This window comes from Pristis pectinata, chromosome 4 (assembly GCF_009764475.1).
Source record: "Pristis pectinata isolate sPriPec2 chromosome 4, sPriPec2.1.pri, whole genome shotgun sequence".
Lineage (NCBI taxonomy): Eukaryota > Metazoa > Chordata > Chondrichthyes > Rhinopristiformes > Pristidae > Pristis > Pristis pectinata.
In genome coordinates this window covers 102,156,827-102,176,347 of record NC_067408.1, presented here as the reverse complement: position 1 = coordinate 102,176,347, position 19,521 = coordinate 102,156,827, and the positions used below count along the sequence as shown (strand labels likewise).

Sequence of the window (19,521 nt, the reverse complement as noted above, 5' to 3'; positions counted from 1 at the left end):
AATTATGTAATAAGCACAAGTGCAAAATATATGCTCCATGTTAGCCAGGAAAATCAGAGCAGAATAACACAATAAGATCAGATACTTGTTCTACTATTATTCTCCTTAATTTGCCACAGAGGAATATGGTAGTAATTAAATGTTTGGAGTAATTTCCAGAATGTGGAATAACAGCTGCAAGCCTTTGCTGACAATTTTTGTGTTAGTTTCCTGCTCATTACCCATATCCCTGTTAATTTGTTCCTTTGATATATTTGTCCAAATCTTGTTCTAAGTTGCTGTGTTTCCACTATCCTTTCACATGGTGTACTCTGGATCTTGATAATCTGCAATATAAAAAAAATCTCCCCACATACATGTTCAAAAAATTGCCAACTTAGCTCTGTGTTCAATCTTGCTTTTGGTTAATTGTGTTCAAATACCACTGAGACATTACTTAAAGAGGAACTATAAAAGAAAACCCAAATATCTCATATTTATTGTTTTTTTCATATAATATTACCATATTGATTTTTTTCAAGTATAATATTACCATCTTTCATTCCAAATATAGCATACCAATTGGTCTCCTGTTCTCTTGTAGGCTGGAACACAGGAGCAAGTGTAGTCTTCGGTAAGTCTAGCAGCTGAAAGGAATTGGGCAAGGGTGCACATTTAACAGACAATTTTTATCAGACAAGAGCACAGAATATTGGTATTGGTTTATTATTGTCACTTGTACAGTGAAAAACTTGTCTTGCATACTGTTCGTACAGATCAATTCATTACACAGTGCATTGAGATAGTACAGGGTAAAAACAATAACGGAATACAGAATAAAGTGATAAAAGTAGTAGACAGCATTGATAAGCACAGACAATTTCCAGTAGATGAGAGGTCTGAAGCAAGGGAGCATAGATAGAAGATTAAAAGTGGCAAAATTAGTTCAGAGAGCAGGAAAAACCACTCTGTGCAAAAAGATGTGGAATTCATCTATTGAAGCAAACAGTTAACATTCCAGCTTGAATCATTGGATGAAGGAAACATGGATAAAAGGATAGAGAAACCATGCGAATAAATGTTATCCAGAATATTTACTTGACAAATGGCTAAACAGCAAACTTGGCTGAAATACTTCTGCATTGTAACTTCTATGCACTTAATTTCTGCATTTAAAATCCATACCTTCTATTCTTAATCTAATTTTCCACTATAAATTTTTGCTTCATATCTATGATATCTATGATAAAACTTCCTGCATAAACTTAACACACTGCAATTGCACTTTATGGCTTGTAGTGCCTCCATTTGTTAGAAAAGGTATATTTATAGCAAGTCAAGTTTTCATAGGCAGTTTGCATTATAAATGTAGACTTAACTTGTAGTGGAGTAATTGATAGAGATATTGCACAGGTATAAGAATTGCAATATATTTATTGTTCATTTTTTTCTTTTCTCTTGTCTTTATAAAGTTTCCAGTTTTATTTAAAATTAAGTTAAATCTCAGTTAATATTCACAACAGTAAATATCCCTTGATAAAGGAGGGAAGTTTAACAATTGCAACAAAGAATTCACCAAAAACCCTCTCAAAATCTTCTTGGGAAAAAAATAAATATATCACTTTCTGGTGGTGTTGGAATTAGAGTTTCATCCTATGTATTTTTGATATTACTAGCAATAGAGGATAATAGGTTGGTGTCATCTCCTCCAGATACTTCTCCAGCTTTAACTTACTCACAGAGCACTCTTTGGTAGTGTTTGCACTCTTGCATAGAGATTGGTGTTATTATTTTGTGCCTGTTTCTCTTTGTCTTCATTTTCTTTCTTTAAGGTGTAAACCTCAAGCATATCCAATTTTGTAGTACCGTCAACATCTGTATTGTCAAAACATTCTTGTACATCTGAAATAAAATTTAATTTGTCAAAACATTCTTCAGGCAGGTTTTGAGTCTGAGGTGGCAGGAACGGAGAATGCAACGAAGGTTCTTTCAGGTACTGTGCATTAAAAAAAAATAAGCAGTTAAAAGGAGTCATTCCCAATTAAGCTGTAAACATAAAGCTCCCATAAAACATACACATTAGAGATGATTTACTACTTTTCTCTGGGATAAAAGTGAGCACTCATACTATTAAGGTGGAAGTTAGGAATCTAGAAAGCAATGAGATGTCCATATTTAAAGTGAAGATATATAGAGATTTTATTGGATGATGGAGTACTTATTTGAGAAATTTACAATTATTTATTTGTTATCACATTACAAGAAAGATGTGATTGGTGCAAAGATGCAAAAGGAGATTTAAGAGGATGATGCCAGCACTGGAAAATTGTAGGTATGAGGAAAGTTTGGATAACCTAGGGTTATTTTCTTCGGAACAGAAGATGCTAAGAGAAACTTGAGGCATATAAGAATTTGAGGGGCCAGGATCAGTAGGCAGAAACTATTTCCTATAACAAAGAAATCAAAGAAAAACTAGTACAACAATTAGAAGAAAGATAAGGGAAAAAGAAAATCACCCAGAGGGTAGTAGGGGTTTGGAACTCACTGCCTGAAAGGGTGGCAGATGCAGAAACCTTCATCATATTTAAAATGTCCTTGGGTATGCACTTGAAGAGTTTGACCTGCAGAGTTATGGACCTAGTGCTGGAAGGTTGGATTAGGCCAGGTAGCTCTTTCTCCAACCAACACGGACAACATGGGCTGAATAACCTTCTGTGTTGTAAATTTTCTGTTGTTTGTTTATTCATGTTTAGAAAGCTCTATTTGAAATTATTGGACTAAACAAAAAGCAAAAGGGCTCATTGCTGTTTGTGGGATACCATTGACACACAATGGCTGATACGTTCACATTCTTAGCTCTTTTCATGAAGGATTCCCATGGGATCAATGTATTGCCTGCTCCAGAAGAGAAAATTGTCTTTGCTTGTTAGCACATAACTCATGGGAGAGTACAAGCTTCAAGTGCATTCAACCCTGCATACTTAGCTCCATTTTCCCCAACATTAGACTCCAACTGACAAGTCTCTTCCAGAGCCTGGTGCTGCTGATCAAGGATAAAGATCCTACTTTTCCCACCTCGCCCTACATCTGGTGTTTAAGTACTGAAGCAACAAGCACGAAGTCAGTCTGAAGAAATCTACTGTTTATCATGGTGACAGTGACAAGTTTCATATTCCAGACACACTACTTTTAAAATGTGGTCTAGTACAGCCAGCAGCTATCAAAGTAATTATGGGTAGAAATTTTCATAATTTTTATGGAAGTTATGGAATTTCTTTGCATGTACAGGATACACGTGGGGCTTCTGCAACAGCTGGGCAAAAATGTGGATTATCTGAGAGCAAACTCTCAGCCTACATCACGGTGTTACCAGATTACATCCTTGTACTCTCATGTTCATCTGTAAACCTCAGTGCAGCACATCTCAGAAAGTAGAACATAGAACAGCACAGTGCAAGAACAGGCCCTTAAGCCCATCATGTCTGTGCCGACCATGATGCCAACTTAAACAATGTGCAGGCAGATATGCAGTTTATACCTTTCCATTCCCCCCCCCTGTTCACACGTCTGTCTGAATGCCTCTTAAACTTTGCTGTGGTCTCTGCTTCTACTACTTGCCCTGGCAGTGTGTTTCAGGCATCTACCACTCTGTGTGTGGAAAAAAAAATTGCCTCATTAATCTCCTTTAAACTTTCCTCCTCTCACCTTAAAGTTGTGCCCTTTAGTATTTGACATTTTTGCTCTGGGAAAAAGACTGATTATCCACCCTATCTCTGCCTCTCATAATTTTATATACCAATATCAGCCTCCGACACTCCAGAGAAAACAATCCAAATTTGTCCAGCCTCCCCTTATCGCTAATACTCTCTAATCCAGGCAACATTGTGGTGAACCTCACCTGCATCCTCTCCCAAGCCTCCACATCCTTCCTGTAATGCAGCAACCATTACTGCATACAATACTCCGAATGTGGCCTAACCAAACTTTTTATATAGCTGCAACATGACTTCCCGACTTTAATACTCAACGCCCTAACTGATGAAGGCAATTATGCCATGTGCTTTCTTAACCACCCTATCCACTTGTGTTGTCACTTTCAGGGAAATGTGGATTTGCACCCCAAGGTCCCTCTGTACATCAATGCTCCCAAGGGTCTTGTCATTTACAGTATACTTTTACATTTGACCTCCCAAAGCGTAACACCTCACACTTGTCTGAATTAAATGCCATCTGCCATTCCTCTGCCATACTTCCAACTGGTCTATATCCTGCTGAATCCTTTGACAACCTTCCTCACTATCCACAGCTCTGCCAATTTATGTGTCATCTGAAAACTTACTAATCAGCCCACTTACATTTTCGTCCAAATTGTTCATAAATGTCACAAACAACAAAGATCCCAGCACTGATCCTTACAGAACACCAATTGTCGCAGACCTCCAGTCAGAATAACACCCCTCCACCACTACCCTCTGTCTTCAATGACCAAATCAATTTTGAATCCAATTTACCACGTCTCCATGGATCCCATGTGTCTTAATCTTCTGGACTAGCCTATCATGAGGGACCTTGTCGAAAGCTTCAGTAAAGTCCATGCATACAACATCTGCTGCCCTACCCTCATCAATCATCTTTGTCACATCCTGAAGTCACTCATCTTGAAGAAAATAGCAGGAATTTGATTACATCCACCAAGATGATTTGCATTAAGTGTGATGGGCTGTAAAGCAGAAATAAGAATTGATGATTGGTGGAACGCGTACCTCTTTTATGTGTTCAGGAAGTTTGAAGGAAGGAAAGAAAATATATCTGATGGTTCTGTATCCATGAAGTGATGCATGGAAAATGCCAATGATCACAAGAAAGACAACAAAAAATGATGCAAGGAAACTCACAACGATCTTCCACACTGCAAATCTACCTGCAAGCACAAAGAACAGCAATAACTTTAGTCAGTGAAAACTGACATTTGGACACAAAGCTTTTGAAAGGATCCAAAATCATAGTAATGAAGATAAAAGTTGTGAGATTGGGATAGCTTTAGACAGCAAGTCAGAAAGTAAATTTGAATTAACCTCAAGGTCAACAGTGATTGTAGGCTGCTCACCGCTAGCTGGAAGATCTGGATTAATATAATGTTTAAACCTTCCATGGCCTTGTACTTTGTTACCTCTGTCATTAAATCTACCCCTATAATTTCTGTGTAATATACATCTGTGTTTCTCTGACTTTGCCCTCTTTTGCAAAACCATCCTTTTCTGGTCTTAAATTTCCTTGGCCTCAAACTTTAATTGCCTCCCTGAACTTTTACATCCACTTCTATTTAAGGCCCATCTCTTTGACCCAGCTTTTGTTATCCTGTCCTACCACTGCACTTCGTATTACACAATGTAACTGCACTGTGTAATGAATTGACCTGTACGATCGGTTTGTAAGACAAGCTTTTCACTGTACCTCGGTACAAGTGACAATAATAAACCAATACCAATACCACCTAATCTTTGCTTTGTGGCTTCACCATCTATTTTTGTCTGTTTATGTCTCACAGAGGCACCTTGGGTAATGTATTTGTTAAAAGAACTATATAAATGCAAGTTGTTAATTGCTATACACTTCTGCACTATAGAATGCCCGATTTCTGTTATAATTATAGTACAGTCATGGGCTACTATAAGAAGGAAAAAAAAGTTGCATTAATTTAGTAGTTAATCACATTCTCAGGACCTTTAACAGCCACTTGTACAGGTACATGGATAGGAAAGATTTAGAGGGATATGGGCCAAATGCAGACAAATGGGATGGGCTTAGATGGGCGTCTTGGTCGGCATGGATGAGTTGGGCTGAAGGGCCTGTTTCCATGCAGTATTACTCTATGACTTTAAATTCAAGGCCTAATCCTGTTCCTATTTGTTACATTCATATCTAATTTTCACACAGCAAAGTCTGAGAAGCAACAAATGGAAAGATTTCTTGTTAATTTGATTCTGATAGTGCTGGTTTAAATAAGAAACCTGGTTGGGGTCCAGATGACCTTCTACTTCTGAATAGTTCCAGTGGTTCACCTCAACTGCAATAACACATTGGCAATGGGAGGGACTGTGAGTAACTGACTTAAACAATAGTTTCTGGTCACATTATGTTTTTCTGTTGACAGAAGTTGTAGTCTGCTCTGCTATTGTTATCTCACAGTACATCTTTAGAAGGAACAGACCGATTAAATATAATCATACCATTGTCCTTTGTAGTTTCACAGGTAACTGAACTCGAATGCGTTATTCTGTTACCCAAGACGGGTTTAACTTTCAAGCAATAGGTGGTCCAAGGTTTCAGATTAGTGAGGGTTATCATCTTCTGCTGGATGTAAGTATTTTCAATCTGCAGGGAATTCAAATGGTCTGATAAATAGTTACAGAACTCTGATAAATAGTTACAGGACTCAAATTTAACAATAACATGATGAATCAAATCAAGCATATTAAATGGAGCTTTTCAATGGGAAGTTGGATCATTGAAGCTTTTTAAACACTGTCACAATAGAAATAGTTGTTCTCAGTATACTTCCCTAACATGACGGATGAACTCAGGGAAAGTCTTGTTCCAATGGGATGAGCAATTTAATAAGTCACCTGTGGTTTAATGAACAGAACTGAATACAGTTTTTTTAAAGTTACAGTTTGTTTTGTGCTGGTGTAATCTGAAACTACAAAAGATGAGTTAACCTATTACATATTTATGCACTTGAATCATTGATTTTATCATTCATATTATAGAAATTTGATTCAATTATAGGACAAGGAAAGGAATTGTTTGAAATTTCCGAAATGTAGCTGTGAATTTCTACCTTTCTCAGCAGGTGAAATAATTGTGAACTATCTGTAACTTATTGAAAAGAGCTGCCTTGATGAATCAAATTTCATTTCTTATTACAGCTCAAATGCATAAACAAGAGTGCATTAAGAAGTCCTGGCACACTGCTGTTGGTCTTCTTCACTAAGCACTAATTTACACAAAGTGTCAGTTCTATGAAGAGGAAATCTGGCAATCCCTAAAGGTAGAATAATTACCCAGCAGCCAGTTATTATGCCATAGCCCCATCATTTTACTGTATACTTGTACCTCGCTCAGTGCTCAGGATACATCTCCAGAAACAGGAGTGCGAATTGAAGCAGCACAGCGTCTTTCTCTATACAGTACATATGGTCATTATAGCATCATATATAGAGAGATGCTGTGCTAGGAACTAGGTGTGAATCCCTACCAGCCCTGGGTCTGCACGCAGTGGTGCCGAGAATTGCTGTGAACCCCTGCCCTTCTCATTACACAGTGTGGAGAGTCTGCCCATTGTTGGGCAGACCCAGGTGAGCAGTGTGGCTGCTCAGTACTGAGATGTAGGCTTCCCATCATAGCAATGCACAGCTCAAATATAAGCAGCTATCTGTGACTGTTAAGACTAGAGGACCAAGAGTGCTATAACAAATCAGCACCCTAGGGTAGAACTAAATGAACTACCTGTGTAATAGGTTTACAACTGGTGACAATGAACCCCACTCATTTATTAGTTGAATAAGGCTTAAGTTACAACCATAAATTCAGATGATTATTGTGGTCTGTAATAGATATTTTACTTCTTGCAGAGAAGTTGTTTTGGACAAGCATTGCTTGGCATCAGTGAAAATAATAAAAATATAAAATTCGCAAGGAGGTGACATTGGTTAACATTAGATTGAAAATGTCACCAGCTAGCTGAGCATCCCTAGCATTTCAATCTCTTTACACCAGAACTAGCCAGTTCTGACACAAACTGGAAAGACTGGTTAGCTGAAATTGCTGAATTCAGCATCGAGTCCTGAAGGTTGCAGCATGCCTAAGAGGAAAGATCAATGTTCCTTGAGTTTGCTTTGAGTTTCATTGAAAGAGTGGAAGAGGCCAAAGTCAGAGAGATCAGAGTGGGAGTAGGATGGATTAAAAAAGTGACATTCAACTAGAAACTCACGGTAACCCTTGCAGACCAAATGGAGGTATTCTATAAAGCAGTCACCCCATCTGTGTTTGGTTTCTCTAATGTAGAGGAGACCACATTGTGAGCGCTGAGTGCAATACAGTATAGTGGAAGAAGTACAAGTGAATTTCTGCATCATCTGTAAGGACTGTTTGGGTCATCGGACGGTGGAAAGAGAACAGGTAAAATGGGCAGGTATTTTACCATTTTAACTGACTGGAATTTACAATTCTCCCTTTAAACAAAATGCTTAACTGAATTCTCAGTCTATGAAATTTACCTTTTTTTCCTCTGCATCTTCCCAGTAGAACACTTTATAACCCAAGTCTGTAAAATATTCATGCATAGATTTATTGTCATTTTCATTTACAGGCTCAGAGATGTGGATATCGAGCATATCCAACCTTGGCTTCACAATCACTGCTATAGGAGGTCCAATTTCAGCTGCATAACAAAGGAACATTGGTGAAGCTTAAAGGAAATTGGGGACAAATACAACTTTCAAGATAAGTTAAGTGGAAAGAAAACTAATTAATCCTACTGTCATCATAAGGTTCAAAGTCTGTGACATTGGTCCACTCAGATGTCTCGTCTTTGTATTCAGCCCTTACACGCAGGTAATAACCAATCATGGTGGCTAGTTCATTCGACAAGTCACATTCTGTGATGCTGATGTTTGTGCAGCCTTTCTCAAGAGGCTCTTGTTTATACTGATTGTTGTAGTAGCTAGAAGTTAAATAATTCAGACAATTATTTCACCACAATGTACATTGGTAGATATCATGATACGTGTGACAATTCTGTTAATCACATTAAGATGAGAGCAATTACTCTGCTCAATGCTCTGATAGACTAGCCAAATGATATATTGGATATAAATAAGTTAATTTCTTGCTTTTTAAAAAAGAACGGATCTGGAAATTGTCTCTCCTGACAAGTCCAGCACTTTTATTTCCTCATTGGCTAGCTTGAGAAAGTGGAGGTAAGCCTTCCCTTTGAACAGCTGATGTGATCGTACTCCAGTAGTGCTAATTGTAGGGTGCTCCAGATGTTTGGTACAGCGGTGATGAATAGACAGTGTGATATATCTAAATGGGAAGGTTTTTTTTCAAAAAAAATTCTTCAACATGCCTTTCTAAATACGTTGTCAAGTTAGTGGTCATCGGCGTTGAATGATGGACAATTTTGAATTTGTATCCCTCATTGCTCAAACTCATTTTGCAATTAATCCTTGCAAACAGCAGCAGAGTTCAAGACCAAATGTTGGCAGAATACTGGGAAGAAAGCCTTTGTTTTCTTTCATATTAATTTTACATTCATCTGAGAGCATAACTGGGCCTTGGCTTAATATCTTAAAGAAAAGACATCTTCAACAGTGCAATGCCTCCTCAGCACTCTGGTGAAGTATTGTAGCCTAGGTTACGTGCTCAAGTTTCTGAATCCACAGCCTTCTATAGAGGAAGTACCAATAGTGAACCAAAGCTGAACAGAAATCACAGACTAAGATACTATGCTTTCCTTCAATATTGATTTCCGTGTTTTCTCATTGTAGTTACAATATTAAAAGAAAAATTAGTAAGCATTCTAGAAACATATCTTTAGTTCTATTTCCTAGTTTCTCACTTTTTAATCTCTCTTGGTCTCTCACAACCACAACGTTTATATTTAAGAGAGCAACAAATTACTACTGTAATTATGATAAGGAGTTGTTATATCACTCACCTTTGATATTCAACTGAATAATGAACATTTCCTTTGTGATAAGTAACTGGGCTCCATTGGAGTATACTCTTAAAATTGATGGAATGCATTTTCACATCCTGCGGTGAAGGTAGCTTTCCAAAAACTGTATTAATAATAAAAATAAACGTTTAATTTGTATGTTTCCCAAGGGGAATATTGTCTTGGATTTTACGTCATCATTTTGCTGGTTATTAATTTCAGTCAATGGCCCTGAGGGCAACCATAAATTTTACTTTAACTTTGCTATAGGAAATGCCTTATATGTCCTGATTTTTTTCGTCAAGGTTTGTCCCACATTATTTCTGACTCTTCTGCTGGGAGAAAATATGGGTGACCTATATCCCAACTTTTCTGACTCTGGAAATGACAGCTGTGGGAAACACATGGGATCTTTGCTTTCTCCATGTGAGGAAATGTATTTTTTCCACACTCATTGCCACCTTTTTGACAAGCTGACCACTAAGGTTGCGGAATAATCATCACGAGCTGACACTCAATGATTCTCTACATCCACCGATTTCTTAATTCTTAATCAACACTTTTATGATTAAAATGATTCTCCTGAAATAGTTGGAACCATTCCAAAAAATGTTGCACTGAGGAAGATTGCTACAATTCAATCTAACATCACATCAGCAGGAGGTCTAGTTGATAAAAAGGGTAAATGTGTATTTGGCATTTGAACTGAGATTTTTGTTTGACAGACTCTGATATGCATTCTATAGCTCAGGTATTTATGTCTGGCACAAAGCAACTTCTAAAAATGTAGAATGCAATTCAGGCAGAAAGGATCATATGCACATAGGTATAGTCAAAGAGCCGTAGAACCTAACAGCACAGAAACAGACTCTTCAGCCCCACCATATCCATGCCAACCATCGAGTACCCATCTATTCTTTTCCCATCAAAGAGCACTTGGTCCATAGCCTTCTATTCCTTGGCAATTCAAGTGCTTATCTAGATTCTTCTTAAATATTGTGAGAATATCTGCTTCCACCACCCATTCAGCTCCAGTTTCCAACCACCATCTAGGTGAAAGATTCTTCCTCACATGCCCTCTTAAACGTCTCACTCCAATGCACTCTGGGATGCTGAGCAGAGCCCCCTAAAGATTTTCATCCTTTGATTAATACATGGAAGATGAGGTGGGCTTTGTTATAGACGTGCAATGTTGTACATCCAATTTTATTCTATTTTTTGTGCTCTCCTATTAATTAGCATAAGAGCGAAAGTAATCCTATCCCCTTAGTGCCAAAGTAGTCAAAAAATTCCCCAGTCCCTTAGCAGCAGATGTGTAAAGTAGATATAATGAGTCAGAGTACTATCAATGATAAATATTCACCCATGAAACACCTCCTACAAGTTATTGTAAAACACTATTCATGTCAATGTGTAGTGGTTTCAGGTTTATCCTGAGGCAAACTGTGTAGTTGGTCTCGTAATTGAACTTAGGGAGGTGATGTAAGAAAATAGGTAGGGCAAATTTTGGCTTTGTAACTGTTTAGTTGTATAACATAGAAAGTGATACTTCATTTGGCTTGTGCTTTGAATTTAATTTGGAAAGGTTTTAATGATGGTAAAGAACTATTTCTCCAGCTAATCTCTAAAAATGTTAACTGACAATTAAATATAAATCATTGGATAATTCTGAATTGTGTGCAGAGCTATCAGTGAATACAAGCTGACATGTATAATCTCATATTTTGTTTCACTAGAGGATTCTTGGATTGTGTCCTGTGGGTTTCCTTCCAGTCTGACTTGTAAACATTTAACCATTCAACTTTCTTCGTTGGGTCTAAGCACTTAGAACTCCCTACCCAACCACACTGTGTGTATACTATCACCAGAAGGATTGCAGTGGTTCAAGAAGTTGGATCATCACAATCTCCTCAAGAGCACTAGGGACAGGTAATAAATGCTGTCCTTTCCAGTGATGCCCACATCTCATAAATTAATAACACAATAGTCAGAGGGCAGACCATATGTTAACAACTATAATCATCATTACTAGCTAAGAAAAAATAAATTCTATTTACACAGCATAGGGCACACATTGCAAGGTAATAGCATATGATGAATTACATTATTTTAAGTATAATATTTATGTAATATTGGAAAACAACAGCCAATTGTCATGTCTCATAAGTAGAAAATGACTTGTTTTTGGAGGTCCTGGTTGAGATAGATAGGATGGTCAGGGATTGGCCTTCTTTGTACAGGGCAATGGGAATCTTAATATCCACAAAAACAGACGATACATCAGTTTATCATCTCATCCAAATGAATGACATGACACTTAATTTAAGATATGTCTATGGTTCTTAAGTTCAAGACCAAACCCATGACATCAATAATGAGAGAGCCAGCAATTAGCATCAGGCTGGCAGAGAGAGCATAGGTAGAATGTTATAAGCAACTGAAAATAAGGAAAGCAGTTCAACAACAAATGTGAGGTAAAATAGTGTCATTTATGAAATGCCAGGTTAGTCGTCTTACAAAGTAAAAAAAACGTGATCTGCTATACAAAAAAAAACATTTTATTTCCAAAGTCAAAAATCAGCAAAAGGTTACTCCAATCATATCCTTGATTTTTTTTTGTAACTTCCTTTTTGATAAATTTGCTTGGTCTGTGTACAGGATATTGGGAAATTTTTGGGATATTGTGACTAGTTACGGATAAAAGCATTACATCTTGCATGTATGAACAACTAGAATGCTATTTTTCCAAGAAAATTGTTCATTATTTAAAAATAAGATAGTTTTTAAACTGCTGTCAGATGTCAATTGCAATCAGATTATTAGTTGCCTAAAACACTACTATTAAAGTGATAAAGATGCTTTTGAGAATATGCTCTTATGAGGGTCTTGTGATGGATTAGACTCATTGAGTTAAATGTCTCAAAAGAAACTATTGTTAAACAAAACCACACTGCTTTGGACTGTCTTTGCTTACTGGCAATAGCATGGCCCCAAGTAGCTTTACTCTTGCAAAAACTATTATTCCCAGAAGAGAGATAAACAGCTGTTTCAGAATCTTATCTCATCTATAAAGAAACAAAATTTTACTTTGAATGTCTCTTAATGCTTTTCTCATTGTTAATGTTTACTAGATTGCAGCTTAATATATAATTTGCCAGTTTGAGTTTTTTTTTAAAGTTTTGTTGTAATCCCATTAGAATTAAGGAAATTATGTTAAATCCATGTTTTAATTATTACTATGTCTATTCTCTTCAAGATACTCATTAGCATATTGTCTAAATAGAAAGCAACTAAAAGGAAAGATTCTGATGAAAGGCCATCGTCCTGAATTGTTAACTGATTTTCTCTCCATTCATGCTGCCTGACCTGTTGAGTATTTCCAGCACATTGCCAAGCAATAATTTGAAGATTTGCAACAGGAAGAGATGTTGGGGCACATCAACAAAAGCTGAATCAAAGAGAATGATTTTACGTAGTAGCTTAAAGGAGGAGAAAGAGATAGTGAAGGAAATCTAGAACTTAGAGCTTAAAGGCATGGAGCTAAAGGTGAAATTGAAAATGGGGATGTGAAGAAGGACTGAGTTAAGGAAGCACAATCTAGAAATCACACTGGATTGAGAGATTTGAGGGATGGAAGAGATGGTGACAGGACCTCAGTGGGATTTAAAAGCCAGATGAGAATTTACAACCTAAGGCTTTGTTAGAGAAGAAGCTAGTTAAGTGAACGAGCACAGCAAGTCAGGCTTGGACAATTTGGGAGACAGATCAGAATTTGAGATCAACACATTTCTTATGCAAGGTGTAAGTTGGGAGGCAAGCCAGACAGTTTTGGGATAATCAAGACAACTGAACAGAAGATCCAAATGAACTTCAAATTTATTTCTCTTTATCACTGAGAAAATTAGATTGATTATCCATTGCACCCTTTTCAACAATGATACAGGTGAACAGCCATGATACAGGCCACAGGTGGTCAATGGGTGTACTGGGGTGGGTAGTGATGGTATTCATAAAATTATTGCTCAGGGTAATGGACTAATTATTATTCACAATATGTTGTTTCATTTGCATAATGGTGTACGTATTTGATGAAGGGGCACTTAGTTTTTTTGGAAACCGCTTTATCATTGTGAATTTATTAAAAATATTGGGAGAAAGGCTCAACTGCAACAGTGAAAAAAATAGTTGAAATAAAGCTCAAATTCAATCAATTGACAATCAGACTTGAAATATCCTGTTTAAGGACATGCTTAATAAGAGAAAATTGTAAAGAAAGGAGAACCACTTTTCTGAAGAGGAAACAATGAATGTCTAATAAGACAATACAGAAAACACCAATAATTAATGTAAATCCAAGTGAATTTAAAAAAACAATAAAATTGTTCAACATTTCAAAGTCAAATTTCATGTTGAATATGAATATGACAGTTATTTTATACACATATACTGTTCATTTCTTTTTTATTCTTTCTCAAACCATGTTTTCTAATTAAAATCAACAAGACTGCAGATGCTGGAAGTCTGAAACAAAAACAAAAAGTGCTGTTAAAACTCAGCAGGTCAGGCTGCATCTATGGAAAGAGAAACAATCAGCGTTTTGGGTCTGTAATGTTTCAGTTCTGACCCAAAATGTTGGGAGTTTTTTCATTCCACAGATGCTGCCTGGCCCACTTTTATTCTGGTTTTGTGTGTCTTGAGTTGTTTAATGAGGCCAGTCTAGAAACTGCAGACAAATCGTGGCTGATAGCCATCTAGATAAGTACATGGATAAGAGATGTTTAGAGGGCTATGGGCCAAATGCAGGCAGATGTGACTGGCTCACTGGGCAACACAATCAGCATGGACAAGTTGGGCTGAGGACCTGCTTCCCTGCTGTATGACTCTATGAGTCTATGATGGGGCAGGTAAGTGGGTAGTTTGTGAGGTGGTCTGCTCCTTCTGTAGGATCTCCATGTGCTCTAATGTACAGCATCAATATTTTCAATATTGGTAGTGTTGTTCACAGTGAGACAGATAGTCTTAGGTTACGGAATGATATTGAACAGCTTGTAGGTTGAGCAGAGCAATAACAGAAGAAACTTAATCCCTAAAAGTGTGAAGTAAGGCATTTTGGAAGTTCTAATAAAGATCAAAAATACGCCATGAACACTTGGAACCAAGGGAGTACTGAGCAACAGATGGACCTTGGTGCACAAGTCCATAGATCCATAAAGGTGGCAAACGAGGCATACAGGATGCTGTATTTCATTAGCTGGGATGTAGAAAATAAGAACATGGAAGTTAAAGTACAGCATTATAAAACTTTGGCTAGGCTGCAGCGGGAGAATTGTGTGCACTTCTGGTTGCCACACTATAAGAAGGATGTGAATCCACTGGGGTGAGTGCAGAGGAGATTTACCAGGATGTTACTTGAGATGGAACATTTCGGTTATAAAGAGAGACTGCATCGGCTGGGTTTGCTTTCCTTGCAGTGGAGGAGGTTGAGCGGTGACCTGACAGAGGTATGCAAAATTTTGAAAGGCATGGATAGGGCAGATAGTGAGAAACCTTTCCCCATGACAAAGACATCTGAAGCCAGTGGGCATAGGTTTGATGTCAGGAATAAAGAGGCTAGAGGGGATTTGATGATTTTTTCCCCCCACCCAGAAAGTGGTTGCAATCTGGAATGCACTGTCTGCAAAGGTGGTGGAGACAGGCACTCTCATAACATTTAAGAAGTATTTGGATAAGCATTTGAATCACCTAGGCATAGAAAGCTATGGACAAGTGCTGGTAAAGGGGATTAGTATACATAGGTACTTGATGGTCAGCATAGACATGCTGGGCCAAATGGCCTGTTTCTATGCTAATATCATCCTGAATGCTCCTTCTCCACTTTGAGCAGTTGTGGTCAGAGATTCCCAAGAGTCAGTGGGAATGTTGCATTTCTTCATGGTGGTTTTCTGCACATCCTTGAATCTGTCCACTAGGTAATCTCTTCCCACAACACAGCTCAAACCACATGCAGTTGTGCACCCATGAATAAATTATCCCTACGCACCCCATGTAATATATTCATCAGTGATACCATGCAGACATTGTTTTCTAGGCAATGTTTTATTCAATCACTAAGAGCCAATAATACCTGCTATCTTTGGTGAATACAAACAAACACAGAGACATATGCATATTTGAAAGTTAATATATTTAAATCTGTGTTGAATGTATTTTCATACACTAATAGATTTCACAGTGTTTCCTAATATATTTAACACTAAATAATACTTATAATTGATTTTAGTGAAGCAAAAATCAGGAAACTACTTTGGGCACAACCTTTAGGTAGATGTAGAATTTATATAAGGAAACGTTTGATAGATATGACATGTTTACAAGTTACAGCTGGATGTAGGGTGGAAGAATTAAGGTCCTAAAGGGCAGATTATAGAGAACAGGATCACATTTATCACTTTGTCTTTAATTTAAAGATTTTGTGGCTCTTCAAGGCGCTGATCACTGCTCCCCAAAGTGGTGGATTCTGAATCTTACAGGATTAAAAGGCCCTCGACACTTGTGAAATAACTTCAGAGTGTAAAACCTAATAGTACTCCATGAATCGGGGATTGGTAACATTACAGCAAATATTATCGTGATATAGGAGGTTTCTTTTAAAAGTATAAATGAGCAGGTGTTAGTATTTCTGCTCTCGTTAAAGAAGTCTCGTATTTTAGACACACTAATCCGAAGGTTGGAAATACCCACCATTTAGCTGACCGGTTGCCAGGATGATTGTACGATTAATTTCAGCGGTAACTTTATGCAATGTTCCTAATCTTTGTGTTTCCCCACCTTACATAATCAATAGAATATTTCTAGGTGAAGCTCACATAATTATGATGTTTTAAAATAAATTGGTAACAAAAAAATCCTAATCACCCAATAGGAAATACAGAAAGTCCACTCGGAAAGAGGAAGTGAACATTCCTATTTGTGAATAGTTCACAGCGTTTAGTGTCCGGTGTATTTTTTTACTCCACGCCTGTCCGTAACTGATTTCAAACTAGAAGTGGCAAAAGATTGAAACGAATTTCGCAATGTTGCGGATTTCCTAGGTTTTGTTACTCGATTTAGTTCCAGTCTGGCGTTTGACAACACGCCAGGCTACCTAAGACCTTAACCGATTATATTTCTGAGTGGTACAAATGGTAACACTAACCTGCGAGTGTTAAAGCCGCCGTCAACAGGGAATGCAGCAAGATTCTTCCCACAGCCATGCTTTCCTCCACTTGGTCTGCCTCGATTCCCACTGAACTCGGAATTTCCCAGTTTCCTCATTCTTCCCTATCAGCCTCTAAACGTGTGATAAAGGTTACAATTGGGCGGAGATTACCTGAAAAAGTCTCCAATGGCATTTATCAGGAAATAGAAACGAGAGTTTGCTCTTTGGCAAATGTATTTGTTAGCTAATTCCTGGAACTCGTAAAACAAGAAGTACATTAAGCAAATAATACGGCCACTAAAACACTAAAACAGTGAATGACAGCTTGGAGGAAATGTTAAACTGAGGCCGAGTTGGCTCTCTGGGCTGAATGTAAAAGGTCCTTGAACATTACCCAGGATAAAGGATTGGAGTCCAATGCAATATTTATCTCACAATTAATGTTACTGAGAAAGAATATCTAATTATTACCATAATGCTGTTTCTGGGAGGTTACTGTATACTGATTGGCTATATATTGGGCAGAGCTGAGTGCAGTGGCCATTACTAAGGAGAAGGTGCTGGGGAAACTGAAAGACCTGAAGGTGAATAAATCACCGAGACCAGAATGACTATACCCCAGAGTTCTGAAAGTGGTAGCTGAAGAGATTGTGGAGGCATTAGTAGTGATCTTTCAAGAATCACTAGAACCCGGGATGGTCCCAGAGGACTGAAAAATCACAAATGTGACACTGCTATTTAAGAAGAGAAGGAGGCAAAAGATAGGAAATTATAGGCCAGTTAGCCTGACCTTGGTGGTTGGTAAAATTTTAGAATCCTTTATTAAGGATGAAATGTTGGAATTCCTGGAATTATATGATGAAATAGGATGAAATATGCATGGTTTTTTTTTAAAGGGAGATCTTGCCTGACAAAGCTGTTAGAATTCTTTGAGGAGGTAACAAGCAGGTTAGATAAAGGAGAGTTGGCAGATATTATTTACTTGGATTTTCAGAAGGCCTTTGACAAGGTGCCGCACATGAGGCTGCTTAACAAGATAATAGCCCATAGTACTAGAGGCAAGGTTGGATAGAAGATTAGCTGACTGGGAGAAGTTAGAGAGTGGGGATAAAAGGGTCCTTTTCAGGATGGCTGCCGGTGGCTAGTGGAGTTCTGCAGGGGTCAGTGTTGGGACTGCAACTTTTTACTTTATACATTAATGATCTGGATAAAGGACCTGATGGCATTGTGGCCAGGTTTGCAGATGATACCAAGATATATGGAGGGACAGGTAGTGTCGCAGAGGCAGGGAGTCTGCAGAAGGACTTGGACAATTTGGAAGAGTGGGCAAAGAAGTGGCAGGCACGGTAGTGTAGCGGTTAGCGTAACGCTATGACAGCGCCAGCGACCCAGGTTCAATTCCCACCGCTGTCTGTAAGGAGTTTGTACGTTCTCCCCGTGTCTGCGTGGGTTTCCTCCGGGTGGTCCGGTTTCCTCCTACATTCCAAAGACATACGAGTTAGGAAGTTGTGATACAGGAGCTTGAGGGCACATACAACCAGACTTAAGGACAGCTTCTACCCCACCGTGATAAGACTATTGAACGGTTCCCTTATACAATGAGATGGACTCTGACCTCACGATCTACCTTATTGTGACCCTGCACCTTATTGCACTGCACTTTCTCTGCGGCTGTGACACTTTACTCTGTACTGTTATTGTTTTTACCTCTACTACATCAATACACTCTGTACTAACTCAATGTAACTGCACTGTGTAATGAACCTGAACGATTGGTATGCAAGACAAGTTTTTCACTGTACCTCGGTACAAGTGACAATAATAAACCAATACCAATACCAATACTATGTTGGTGCCGGAAGCGTGGCGACACTTGCGGGCTGCCACCAGAACACTCTGAGCAAAAGGTGCATTTCACTGTGTGTTTCGATGTACATGTGACTAATAAAGATATCTTAGATGGAATACAGCATATGGAAGTGTGGGGTTATGCACTTTGGTAGAAGGAATAAAGGTGTAGACTATTTTCTAAATGGGGAGAAAATTCAGAAGTCAGAAATGCAAAGAGACATGGGAGTCCTAGTTCAGGATTCCATCAAGGTTAGCTTGCAGGTTGAGTAAGTAGTAAAGAAGGCAAATGCAATGTTAGCATTCATTTCGAGAGGATTAGAATATAAAAACAAGGATGTACTGCTGAGGCGTTATAAAGCATTGGTCAGACTGCAGTTGGAATATCGTGAGCAATTTTGGGCCTGCATTTAGCGTAGGATGTGCTGGCCTTGGAGAGGTTCCAGAAGATGTTCACAAGAATGATCCCAGGAATGAAAGGCTTAACATATGAGGAGCATTTGATGTCTCTGGGCCTGTACTCGATGGAGTTCAGAAGGATGAGGTGGGGATCTCATTGAAACCTACTGGATAGGGTGGATGTGGAGAGGATGCTTCCATTAGTAGGAGAATCTAGGATCTGAGGCACAGCCTCAGAATAAAGGACATCCCTTTAAAACTAAGATGAGGAGGAATTTCTTCAGTCAGAGGATGGTGAATCTGTGGAAATAGTTGCCACAGAGGGCTGTGGAGGCCAAGTCGTTGGGTGTATTTAAGGCAGAGATTGATAGATTCT

General features: G+C 38.2%; 1 protein-coding gene across 4 annotated transcripts; it reads right to left on the bottom strand.

Annotated features, from left to right (window-relative positions):
- Positions 1-627: 627 nt before the first annotated feature.
- LOC127569613 (interleukin-10 receptor subunit beta-like) lies at positions 628-17,039 on the bottom strand. 4 transcript variants are annotated; one of them, XM_052014402.1, is made up of 7 exons: positions 16,896-17,039; positions 9,701-9,824; positions 8,520-8,704; positions 8,259-8,422; positions 6,210-6,354; positions 4,743-4,900; positions 628-1,881 (listed from the first exon to the last, which is right to left on the bottom strand). In XM_052014402.1, the coding sequence occupies exons 1-7, from the start codon at positions 16,951-16,953 to the stop codon at positions 1,807-1,809; spliced, it is 909 nt and encodes a 302-aa protein (XP_051870362.1). In that variant the 5' UTR covers positions 16,954-17,039; the 3' UTR covers positions 628-1,806. The 4 variants fall into 4 exon arrangements, with proteins under 4 accessions (XP_051870362.1, XP_051870363.1, XP_051870361.1 ...); XM_052014401.1 differs by having other exon boundaries at positions 630-1,975; positions 4,875-4,900; XM_052014400.1 differs by having other exon boundaries at positions 634-1,975.
- Between the last annotated feature and the right edge of the window lie 2,482 nt (positions 17,040-19,521).